General features: G+C 53.7%; 1 protein-coding gene across 6 annotated transcripts in view; it reads left to right on the top strand.

Moving 5' to 3' along the window:
- The window catches only part of KMT2D (lysine methyltransferase 2D), a 40,629-nt gene that overhangs the window by 25,781 nt on the left and 2,722 nt on the right, over positions 1-12,126 (top strand). For 4 of the 6 annotated variants that reach the window (XM_055357306.2, XM_055357302.2, XM_055357305.2 and 1 more), the window contains exons 40-55: positions 96-2,948; positions 3,090-3,230; positions 3,354-3,521; positions 3,683-3,842; positions 4,630-4,705; positions 4,870-5,045; positions 5,148-5,278; positions 5,965-6,097; positions 6,176-6,303; positions 6,782-7,922; positions 9,155-9,291; positions 9,393-9,523; positions 9,991-10,038; positions 11,214-11,499; positions 11,735-11,808; positions 11,937-12,045. In XM_055357306.2, the coding sequence (XP_055213281.1) occupies positions 96-2,948; positions 3,090-3,230; positions 3,354-3,521; positions 3,683-3,842; positions 4,630-4,705; positions 4,870-5,045; positions 5,148-5,278; positions 5,965-6,097; positions 6,176-6,303; positions 6,782-7,922; positions 9,155-9,291; positions 9,393-9,523; positions 9,991-10,038; positions 11,214-11,499; positions 11,735-11,808; positions 11,937-12,045 (5,892 nt within the window). The remainder of the gene's footprint in view (positions 1-95; positions 2,949-3,089; positions 3,231-3,353; positions 3,522-3,682; positions 3,843-4,629; positions 4,706-4,869; positions 5,046-5,147; positions 5,279-5,964; positions 6,098-6,175; positions 6,304-6,781; positions 7,923-9,154; positions 9,292-9,392; positions 9,524-9,990; positions 10,039-11,213; positions 11,500-11,734; positions 11,809-11,936; positions 12,046-12,126) is intronic. The other 2 variants (XM_055357307.2, XM_055357308.2) reach the window with 1 other exon arrangement.

Raw genomic sequence — 12,126 nt, forward strand, 5'->3', positions numbered from 1 at the left:
AAAGTAAACTTCAGCCTAGCACCCAGAAGGCAGGGAAGAGGGTTGGCATGGGGGGAGCATGCCCCAGCCTGACCTCTCCGACCCTCCCATGTTAGGTCCGGAAACAGCAGAAGGAGCACACTAATCTCATGGCAGAATATCGGAACAAGCAGCAGCAACAACAACAGCAGCAGCAGCAGCAGCAACAGCAACAACACTCAGCTGTGCTGGCTCTCAGCCCTTCCCAGAGTCCCCGGCTGCTCACCAAGCTCCCTGGTCAGCTGCTCCCTGGCCATGGGCTGCAGCCACCACAGGGGCCTCCGGGTGGGCAAGCCGGAGGTCTTCGCCTGCCCCCTGGGGGTATGGCACTACCTGGACAGCCTGGTGGCCCCTTCCTTAATACAGCTCTGGCCCAGCAGCAGCAACAGCAACATTCTGGTGGGGCTGGATCCCTGGCTGGCCCTTCAGGGGGCTTCTTCCCTGGCAACCTTGCTCTTCGAAGCCTCGGACCTGATTCAAGGCTTTTACAGGAAAGGCAGCTGCAGCTGCAGCAGCAGCGTATGCAGCTGGCCCAGAAACTGCAGCAGCAGCAGCAGCAGCAGCAACAGCAACAGCAGCACCTTCTAGGACAGGTGGCAGTCCAGCAGCAACAGCAGCAGGGTCCTGGAGTACAGACAAACCAAGCTCTGGGTCCCAAGCCCCAGGGGCTTCTGCCTCCCAGCAGCCACCAAGGCCTCCTGGTCCAGCAGCTGTCCCCTCAACCACCCCAGGGGCCCCAGGGCATGCTGGGCCCTGCCCAGGTGGCTGTGTTGCAGCAGCAGCACCCTGGAGCTTTGGGCCCCCAGGGCCCTCACAGACAGGTGCTTATGACCCAGTCCCGGGTGCTCAGTTCCCCCCAGCTGGCACAGCAGGGTCAGGGCCTTATGGGACACAGGCTGGTCACAGCCCAGCAGCAGCAGCAGCAACAACAGCACCAACAGCAAGGGTCCATGGCAGGGCTGTCCCATCTTCAGCAGAGTCTGATGTCACACAGTGGGCAGCCCAAACTGAGCGCTCAGCCCATGGGCTCTTTACAGCAGCTTCAGCAGCAGCAGCAGCTGCAACAGCAACAGCAACTTCAGCAGCAGCAGCAGCAGCAGCTACAACAGCAACAGCAACTTCAGCAGCAACAGCTTCAACAGCAGCAACAGCAGCAGCAGCTTCAACAACAGCAGCAGCAACAGCTTCAACAGCAGCAGCAACAGCAGCAGCAGCTTCAACAACAGCAACAGCAGCTACAACAGCAACAGCAACAGCAGCAGCAGCTTCAACAGCAGCAACAGCAGCTACAACAGCAACAGCAACAACAACAGCAGCAGATGGGCCTTTTAAACCAGAGTCGAACTTTACTGTCTCCTCAGCAACAACAGCAGCAGCAAGTGGCACTTGGCCCTGGCATGCCAGCAAAGCCTCTTCAACACTTTTCTAGCCCTGGAGCCCTGGGCCCAACCCTCCTCCTGACGGGCAAGGAACAAAACACCGTAGACCCAGCCGTTTCTTCAGAGGCCACTGAGGGGCCCTCTACACATCAGGGAGGGCCGTTAGCAATAGGAACTACCCCTGAGTCAATGGCCACTGAACCAGGAGAGGTAAAGCCCTCACTCTCTGGGGACTCACAACTCCTGCTTGTCCAGCCCCAGCCCCAGCCTCAGCCCAGCTCTCTGCAGCTGCAGCCACCTCTGAGGCTTCCAGGACAACAGCAGCAGCAAGTTAGCCTGCTCCACACAGCAGGTGGAGGAAGCCATGGGCAGCTAGGCAGTGGATCATCTTCTGAGGCCTCATCTGTGCCCCACCTGCTGGCTCAGCCCTCTGTTTCCTTAGGGGATCAGCCTGGGCCCATGACCCAGAACCTTCTGGGCCCCCAACAGCCCATGCTAGAGCGGCCCATGCAAAATAATACAGGGCCACCACAACCTCCCAAACCAGGACCTGTCCTCCAGTCTGGGCAGGGTCTGCCTGGGGTTGGAATCATGCCTACGGTGGGTCAGCTTCGAGCACAGCTCCAAGGAGTCCTGGCCAAAAACCCACAGCTGCGGCACTTAAGTCCTCAGCAGCAGCAGCAGCTACAGGCACTCCTCATGCAGCGGCAGCTGCAGCAGAGTCAGGCAGTACGCCAGACCCCACCCTACCAGGAGCCTGGGACCCAGACCTCTCCCATCCAGGGCCCCCTGGGCTGCCAACCTCAACTTGGGGGCTTCCCTGGACCACAGACAGGCCCCCTCCAGGAGCTAGGGGCAGGGCCTCGACCTCAGGGCCCACCCCGGCTCCCTGCCCCACCAGGAGCCTTATCTACAGGACCAGTCCTTGGCCCTGTCCATCCCACACCTCCACCATCCAGCCCTCAAGAGCCAAAGAGACCTTCACAATTACCTTCCCCCAGCTCCCAGCTTCCCACTGAGGCCCAGCTCCCTCCCACCCATCCAGGGACCCCCAAACCCCAGGGGCCAACCTTGGAGCTGCCTCCTGGGAGGGTCTCACCTGCTGCTGCCCAGCTTGCAGATACCTTGTTTAGCAAGGGTCTGGGACCTTGGGATCCCCCAGACAACCTAGCAGAAACCCAGAAGCCAGAGCAGAGCAGCCTGGTACCTGGGCATCTGGACCAGGTGAATGGACAGGTGGTGCCTGAGGCATCCCAACTCAGCATCAAGCAGGAACCTCGGGAAGAGCCATGTGCCCTGGGAGTCCAGTCAGTGAAGAGGGAGGCCAATGGGGAGCCAATAGGGGCACCAGGAACCAGCAACCACCTCCTGCTGGCAGGCCCTCGCTCAGAAGCTGGGCATCTGCTCTTGCAGAAGCTACTCCGGGCAAAGAATGTGCAACTCAGCACTGGGCGGGGGTCCGAGGGGCTGCGAGCTGAGATCAACGGGCACATTGACAGCAAGCTGGCTGGGCTGGAGCAGAAACTACAGGGTACCCCCAGCAACAAGGAGGTGAGTACTCTGGGTAGAGTGGAGCAGGTAGAGTGGGGCGTAGAGCCAGCGGGGGACAGAATGAGTGAGCCTGGGTCAGACAGAAGAGATGAGGCCTCTGAGAAGGAGGGTAGCAGCCTTCAATGGGCTTATTTGGCTTAGGATGCAGCAGCAAGGAAGCCTTTGACACCGAAGCCCAAGCGGGTACAGAAGGCAAGCGACAGGTTGGTGAGCTCCCGAAAGAAGCTGCGGAAGGAGGACGGGGTCAGGGCCAGCGAGGCCTTGCTGAAACAGCTGAAACAGGTGACCCCCCAGGAGACAGTCCCCTGGTCCCATCCCAGGATAGGGGGCACCCTGTCCCCCAGCTGTGCAAGACAGCGATGCAAACGCTGCAGGTTTTGAACTTTGTCATCTTGCCCCTTGTAGGAGCTGTCCCTGCTGCCCCTAACGGAGCCTGCTATCACCGCCAATTTTAGCCTCTTTGCTCCCTTTGGCAGTGGCTGCCCAGTCAATGGGCAGAGCCAGCTGAGGGGGGCCTTTGGAAGTGGGGCGCTGCCCACTGGCCCTGACTACTATTCCCAGCTGCTTACCAAGGTCAGAAAAATGGCAATATTTTTTGGGAATAGTGAAGTTCTTGGGAAGGTGAGGGTGGGAATAGAAAACTTGAGGGAACTGCTGACGTAGAGTGGGGCCAGGAGATTATATCAGTCTCCCTATGCCATCTTGCACACAACACCCCACCCCCCACCCCTCAGAATAACCTGAGTAACCCGCCGACACCACCCTCGTCGCTGCCTCCCACCCCACCCCCATCGGTGCAGCAGAAGATGGTGAATGGCGTCACCCCATCTGAAGAGCTGGGGGAGCACCCCAAGGATGCTGCCTCTGCCCGGGATAGTGAAAGGGCACTGAGGGGTAAGTCAAGAGCAGATGCCACCCCTGGTGGAGTTTGGTAGCTGGAGTCCAAACCAGTTAGTATGCTCTACAGTTTAGAAATTAGTGGGTTGCCTGCTGTCCTGTGTGTTTACATAACAGGGCACCTGAGGTAGGAAGGGCCCCTTCAGGACTGATTTCTTGGGGGCCAGAATGGACATTTGGAGTCTAGAGCAAATGCAATAGGAGAGGTGGGTGGCAGGGAGCATCTTTATGAAGCTTTGTATAGAAGGAACAGTCCAGCTTTAGTGAGTGTGGAGCTAGACTCTGATCTGGATTTGAATTCTGGTTCCTGCATTCATTCAACTGTGTTACTGTATCCAAGTAACTTGATTGACTTGTGTGAGCCTCAGTTTCCTCACTGTAAAATGGCTATTGTAGTACTCACCTAATGGAGTTATTAAATGACTAAACAAACTCCAAAGAGTATATCTAAAGCCAGCTGCCACCAGGCCTGGTAGCTTATGCCTGTAATCCCAACACTTTGGGAGGCCAAGATGGAAGGATTGCTTGAGGCCAGGAGTTCGAGACCAGCTTGGGCAATATAACAAGACCCCATCTCTACGGAAAAAAAAAAAAAAAAAACACAGTGCCTGGCATGCAGGACAGACTCAATAAATATACCTTGTTTGCCCCAAACTGGTAGGTGGGAGGACAGCTAATCATGATAGCTGAGATCTCATGCTAATTAGGCCTAAAATATTGGGAGAAGGTACCATCAGCCCTGGCCACCCTCACCTGACTTTTCTTCTCCCTACCCACCCCTCAGATACTTCAGAGGTGAAGAGTCTAGACCTGCTGGCTGCCTTGCCTACACCCCCTCACAATCAGACTGAGGATGTCAGGTAGGGGCGGGGCCGGAAATGGGGATGAGGAACAAGGGTGGGGTACAGGTTGCCTCATATTTCCTTTGGCCAATGGAGATTTCAAGTAAGACATCTATTCATCTCTAGATTTGGGAGGGGAGTCTGCAGGGCTGTAGCAACAAATGTCTACTTTTGGTCCCCAGGATGGAGAGTGATGAGGATAGCGATTCTCCTGACAGCATTGTGCCAGCTTCATCCCCTGAGAGCATCTTGGGGGAGGAGGCCCCTCGTTTCCCTCATCTGGGCTCAGGCCGGTGGGAGCAAGAGGACCGGGCCCTCTCCCCTGTCATCCCCCTCATTCCTCGGGCCAGCATCCCAGGTATGTGCTACTCTGGATGTGGGCCAGGCCCAGTTCACCTGGGTTGTCCGAAGCTGGGGGAGAGGCGGCCAAGTGTTACACAAATCCCTCTTTCTCATTCAGTCTTCCCAGATACCAAACCTTATGGGGCCCTTGACCTGGAGGTCCCTGGAAAGCTGCCTGCCACAACTTGGGAAAAGGGCAAAGGAAGTGAGGTGTCAGTCATGCTCACAGTCTCTGCTGCTGCAGCCAAGGTGTGTCCTAGGGGTACCTCGAGGCTGAGGGGAACCTGATCAGAGGGCAGTCCCTGGAATTTGTCTGGATAAGGAAAAATGTAGTCGTTCAAACATATGTACTGAGTACCTATTGTATGTGAAAGCCTGGGCTAGAGGCTGTGAGATTCGGGTAAATGAATCATGGTTCCTGCCCTCACGGGGCTCATAGTCCCATGGTAAAGACAGATAAGTCAACAACTAAGGAGCACCTGTGTGTGTAATGACACAGGTACTACATGACAGCATTGCCCCAGTCATGTTTGGTGGGACTCTGTCAGCTGTTTTGAAAATATTAACGGGCTTTTGTGGTCAAAGAAAGTTGGAAAACACAGTTAAAATGACAATATGGGTTTCTTTACTACAAGAGTCCTCAGGTCCTTTTAATTTGCTAACGTGTATCATGAGCCTCCAAGTCATGGATAGAGCATGCATCATTTCCTAAACGTAGTTGATGTAGTTCCCTTTTCGTGGAGCTCCTATCAGTGCCCACAGCAGCTTGGGAAAGGCTGCTGTGAGGGAAGTGTATGGAAAGAGCTGGGTGACATAGGATAGAACTACCCTGGGGAGTGGGTTCTAGGTGTCCTTGTCCCCACCCAGCTGGTAGTAGAGCTCACCTCAGACACTTGGCTGATATGTTTCTCCCATCCCTTCCCTGGCCCTGGCAGAACCTGAATGGCGTGATGGTGGCAGTGGCAGAGCTGCTGAGCATGAAGATCCCCAACTCCTATGAGGTGCTGTTCCCAGAGAGCCCTGCCCGGGCAGGCACTGAGCCTAAGAAGGGGGAAGCTGAGGGTCCTGGTGAGTGTGGCAGGGAAGCCCTTTGGGACTTGAGGGGAGTGATTCTGGTGGGAGGCTCTGATCCACTCCTTTCTGCAGGTGGGAAGGAAAAGGGTCTGGGAGGCAAGAGCCCAGACACTGGCCCTGATTGGCTGAAGCAGTTTGATGCAGTGTTGCCTGGCTATACCCTGAAGAGCCAACTAGACATCTTGAGCCTCCTGAAACAGGTAGGTCTGGGGGAGAAAAAGGGGTGGGTGTTAGAAAAAAGGGGCTGCCGGCCAGGCGCGGTGGCTCACGTCTGTAATCCCAGTGCTTTGGGAGGCAAGGCAAGTGAATCACTTTAGGCCAGGAGTTTGAGACCAGCCTGGCCAACATGGCGAAACCCCGTCTCTACTAAAAACAAAAACAAAACGGTAGCCAGGCGTGATGATGCGTGCCTGTAATCCCAGCTACTCGAAAGGCTGAGGCATGAGAATCCCTTGAACCCAGGAGGCAGAGGTTGCAGTGAGCCAAGATTGTGCCACTGGATCCAGCCTGGGCAACAGAGCAAGACTGTGTCTCAAAAAAAAGAAAAGAAAAGAAAAAAGAGGCTGTTTAGGGCAAAGAATGTGGAGGCCTTTTGGGAGGGTGGGATATGGGTGAGGGGAAGGAGGGAGCTAGTTAGATGAGGAGCTGGCACTAATGATACAGGGCACCCTCCTACAGGAGAGCCCCGCCCCAGAGCCACCCACTCAGCACAGCTATACCTACAATGTCTCCAATCTGGATGTGCGACAGCTCTCAGCCCCACCTCCTGAAGAACCCTCCCCGCCCCCTTCCCCCTTGGCACCTTCTCCTGCCAGTCCCCCTACTGAGCCCTTGGTTGAACTTCCCGCCGAACCCTTGGCTGAGCCACCCGTCCCCTCACCTCTGCCACTGGCCTCATCCCCTGAATCAGCCCGACCCAAGCCCCGTGCCCGGCCCCCTGAAGAAGGTGAAGATTCCCGTCCTCCTCGCCTCAAGAAATGGAAAGGAGTGCGCTGGAAGCGGCTTCGGCTGCTGCTGACCATCCAGAAGGGCAGTGGGCGGCAGGAGGATGAGCGGGAAGTGGCAGAGTTTATGGAGCAGCTTGGCACAGCCTTGCGACCTGACAAGGTACCGCGAGACATGCGTCGCTGCTGTTTCTGTCATGAGGAGGGTGACGGGGCCACTGATGGGCCTGCCCGTCTGCTGAACCTGGACCTGGACCTGTGGGTGCACCTCAACTGTGCCCTTTGGTCCACGGAGGTGTATGAGACCCAGGGCGGGGCACTGATGAATGTGGAGGTTGCCCTGCACCGAGGACTGCTAACCAAGTGCTCCCTGTGCCAGCGAACTGGTGCCACCAGCAGCTGCAATCGCATGCGTTGCCCCAATGTCTACCATTTTGCTTGTGCCATCCGTGCCAAGTGCATGTTCTTCAAGGACAAGACCATGCTGTGTCCAATGCATAAGATCAAGGGGCCCTGTGAGCAAGAGCTGAGCTCTTTTGCTGTCTTCCGGCGGGTCTACATTGAGCGGGACGAGGTGAAGCAAATCGCTAGCATCATTCAGCGGGGAGAACGGCTGCACATGTTCCGTGTGGGGGGCCTTGTGTTCCACGCCATCGGACAGCTGCTGCCTCACCAGATGGCTGACTTTCATAGTGCCACTGCCCTCTATCCCGTGGGCTACGAGGCCACGCGCATCTATTGGAGCCTCCGCACCAACAATCGTCGCTGTTGCTATCGCTGTTCTATTGGTGAGAACAACGGGCGGCCGGAGTTTGTAATCAAAGTCATCGAGCAGGGCCTGGAGGACCTGGTCTTCACTGACGCCTCTCCCCAGGGTGAGCAGCGGGCCCTTGAAATGGATAATATAGAATGGGAAAAGTTTCTCCCAGGGTCACTGTTACAATGTCTATAAGAGGACCTGTAGCTTCTATGTGAGTGATCCTCCTTCCCCCACCTCAGGCAGGCAGGGGGTCTCTTAAAAATTCCCAGTGAAAGTGTTTGAGCCTCTCTGTCACCCTAAATTCCCTTGTAGTTGAAAATATTTTGCTGGTCTAATCTCACATATTCCAGTTCTGTTGCTATCCCCAGTGGAACAAAAGGAAACAGTTCTGAGACTATCATCTGCCTCACCCAACCTAATCCTAACCAAGTTCCTTGGGGTTGTTTTTCCCTGGACGAAATCAGAATTATTTTGATTTTAGTTTTAATGATAAAATAACAGTAAGAGCAGGTACCTTTTTTTGAGTGTGTACTGTGAGCCACAAACTAAGCTAAGTGATTTGTGTAGTTTATTTTGTTCATACAACCCTATGAGGTAAGTATTATACTACGATTATGCCCAGTTTGTTCATAAAGAAACTGAGTCTCAGATTTCAGTACAGTTGTGCATTGCTAAATGACAGGGATGCATTCTGAGAAATGCATTGTTAGGTGATTTTGTCATTGTGTGAACTTCATAGAGTGTACTACACAAACCTAGATGGCGTAGCATACTACACACCTAGGCTCTGTGGTATACCCCATTGCTCCTAGGCTACAAATCTGTACAGCATGTAACTGTACTGAATACTGTAGGCAGTTGTAACATATGGTAAGTATGTGCATCTAGACATAGAAAAGATACAGTAAAAATACAGTACAGTATTATAATCTTACCAGACCACTGTTGTATATATGATTCCTCATTGAATGAAATGTTGTTAAGCTGCACGTGACTGTATTTGGCTCAAGGTCTCATGACCAGTACTAGAACCTGAACCCACCCAAGTCTTTCCAACTCCAAAGCATGCCTGCTCTTTCACTAGGGACCTTCCATGGCCTATGCTGGGTCTCCTGGGCCCTGGGTTTGTATCTCAAGTCTCTGTGATGACCCCTTGGGGTTGGAAACCTCCTGCTTCTTAAGAGAGAGTGAGACTAGGAGGCCAAGAGAGGATCTGGAAGACCAACACAACTTCATGATAGGGAGGCTTGAAGGCCTCAGAAAACTGCGGTTCTGGATTGGGGTTAGGGACTGGAGGTCAGTGAGCAGAAGTTGCCTCTGAGGACTGCTCTCTTCCCTGCTTCTTAGCCGTGTGGAATCGCATCATTGAGCCTGTGGCTGCCATGAGAAAAGAGGCTGACATGCTGCGACTCTTCCCTGAGTATCTGAAGGGCGAGGAGCTCTTTGGGCTGACGGTGCATGCCGTGCTTCGCATAGCTGAATCAGTAAGGAAGGGGCTGGGAGCTGGGGGGCTTGGCGGGCACTGAGAACTTTGGCCTAACCCCAAAAAAACTCAGGCTAAGGTGAGTATGAACTGTGCCCACAGCTGCCCGGGGTGGAGAGCTGTCAAAACTATTTATTCCGCTATGGGCGCCACCCCCTTATGGAGCTGCCACTCATGATCAACCCCACTGGCTGTGCCCGATCAGAGCCTAAAATCCTCACACACTACAAACGGTGAGCTTGTGATGCTGGAGCCAAGGGATGTGGGTGTGGGTGTTGATAGGGATCCTCTGGTCCCATTATGAGGATTTAGGATACAGATCAGAGTTCCCGTGGAGAAACTGGGGAATCACTCTTAGACTTCCTAATTAGAGGGCATGCAGGTATTAGTAGGGTATCCTTTTCCTCCTCTCCCAACCTGCTCAGATGCACTTGGGATATAGGACAGAATTATCTTGGGCACCCTGGGGAGGTAATGGGTAAACTGGTGAAATTTTATGAAATATATAAGGGACTTGGTCACCTCTTTCTTCTGTTTTACTTCTGGGGGAGGGCCTGTGATTCTCCCAAACCTCAGATACCCCATGGGTGCTAGGGTCACCTTCCCTTCCCCATGAGTGTTGGTGTCAAAAATAAATAGAGATATAATAGAAAAATAAAACCTTACATTTGTATAGCACTTTATACTTTTTTTTTCAAAGCGTTTTCACATCCATTATCTCATTTGATCCTCACAACAACCTTATGAGGTAGGTAGGGCAGGTGGTATGACCCCCATTTTACAGCTGAGAAAACTGAGACCCAGAAAGATTAAATGACTAGGCAAAGGTCACACAGCTGGGACCAGACCCTTACTTCTTCACTGCGGGTCCTTGTTCTTTCTGTGTACCAGGGACCTTAGTCCCTGGGTAGAGGGAGGCAGAATCTGTGGTAGCAGGGCTTTCTCGAAGGTCTTTGGTGGCTCCTAGGCTGTTGTAGAATGTCAGAGACTCTATCCCTAGCCAGCCTTGTCCTTGATGCCCTGCAATGGTGGTTTTCAAACTGTGAGTGCATGTGTTCCAAAAAGTCCTGGATCACTTAAACTGATGGGTTGAACTTTTCCTTCCCATGCATATCTCTTCCTTCCCCAAATTGGATTAAACCAGAAGAGCTCCATTGTCATCTAGTTTATGTATTGGAGTTCCAGTCAACATTTTGTTAAAGAAAAAAGCAAAGATTTCTGCTAAATAAAAAAAGAACCAGAAACGTTTGAAAACCACTGCTCTGGGATGGCAAGAATTTGGCTGGTGCCCTAAGGTGGTAAAAGGCATCCTGCCAGGCAGCCGTCATTCCCCTGCACTGAGCCATCTGCACAGAGCCCAATGTTATGTCAGAGAAGGGGACAGTCCAAAGAAAGGATACCACCTTTAGGCTGTGAGTTCACAGCCAGTTTTAATTCAAATCTAGCCCAGCGTGGTAGGCACAGTCCCCATTTTCAGGGCTTCCAGTATGTGCAGGAGGTAGGATTCAGACATTCAAGCAAACCATCAGCTTAAATTCTAGGCCTGGGCTGCTTGCGGAAAACTTCCCAGAGGAGCGTGGCCTTGAGAATGGTTTGGCAGGAGAGTGGTAGGAAGTGGGAGATGGGAGAGCAGGCTCAGTGTAGGGGAATTGGTGCCCCCCATCTCCCTCCACACCCCACCCCTCACCCTGGGCTCTCTGTGCCACCCAGGGTGTCAGAAGGGTCCCTGTAGCTAGTTGCTTCTTCACCAGAGCTGAGACCCAGTTGCCTCTACTCCTTTCCCAAGGCTGCACTTCCAGTGCTTGCCAGCAGCACACGCCCCTAACTGGTGTGTTGCACATCCCAGGAGGTGGCAGAGGAGGTGGGTGGTGTGTACTTGGTCTGAGGGAGAGCTGTCTTGTCATGGATTATATCACCTCCCAGGCCCCATACCCTGAACAGCACCAGCATGTCTAAGGCATATCAGAGCACCTTCACAGGCGAGACCAACACCCCCTACAGCAAGCAGTTTGTGCACTCCAAGTCATCTCAGTACCGGCGGCTGCGCACCGAATGGAAGAACAACGTGTACCTGGCTCGCTCCCGTATCCAGGGCCTGGGGCTCTATGCAGCCAAGGACCTAGAAAAGCACACAATGGTTATCGAGTACATTGGCACCATCATTCGGAACGAGGTGGCCAACCGGCGGGAGAAAATCTACGAAGAGCAGGTATGAGCTGGCAGAGGGGCCACTGTGGTGCATAGTCCGCACTCAACCAAGGAGCAAGGGCAGGATTGGTCACAGGAGAGCAGGAGGAAAGCTGTGGTGGGGAGAAGGGAAAGGCAGGAGAAATGAAGAACATGCAACAAAAGCCCCACTGCCGGAGTCTCCTACCTGATCCCACAGCCACCGCTGCCACTCTCTGATACTCTTGTCCCTTCTTCTGCAACCTCTGCCTTTCTAGAATCGAGGCATCTACATGTTCCGAATAAACAATGAACATGTGATTGATGCTACGTTGACCGGCGGCCCTGCCAGGTGAGAGATGACGAGGAAGGAGGGATTTAGTGGTCCCTGAGAGTGGCACTCTGGGGGATAGACGAACAAGGAATCAAAATTGTCCCAAGTTAGTTGCCTGACATCCCTGACTCTGTCCCACTGCCCAGGTACATTAACCATTCCTGTGCCCCTAACTGTGTGGCTGAAGTCGTGACATTTGACAAAGAGGACAAAATCATCATCATCTCCAGCCGGCGAATCCCCAAAGGAGAGGAGGTGAGAGGAAGTATCCTGAGTGAGTGACAAAGCAGCTCCTCCTCCTTTCACCCCTTCTCTGCCATTCCCTAAATGTGGATT

Source organism: Gorilla gorilla, chromosome 10, assembly GCF_029281585.2.
Source record: "Gorilla gorilla gorilla isolate KB3781 chromosome 10, NHGRI_mGorGor1-v2.1_pri, whole genome shotgun sequence".
Classification (NCBI taxonomy): domain Eukaryota; kingdom Metazoa; phylum Chordata; class Mammalia; order Primates; family Hominidae; genus Gorilla; species Gorilla gorilla.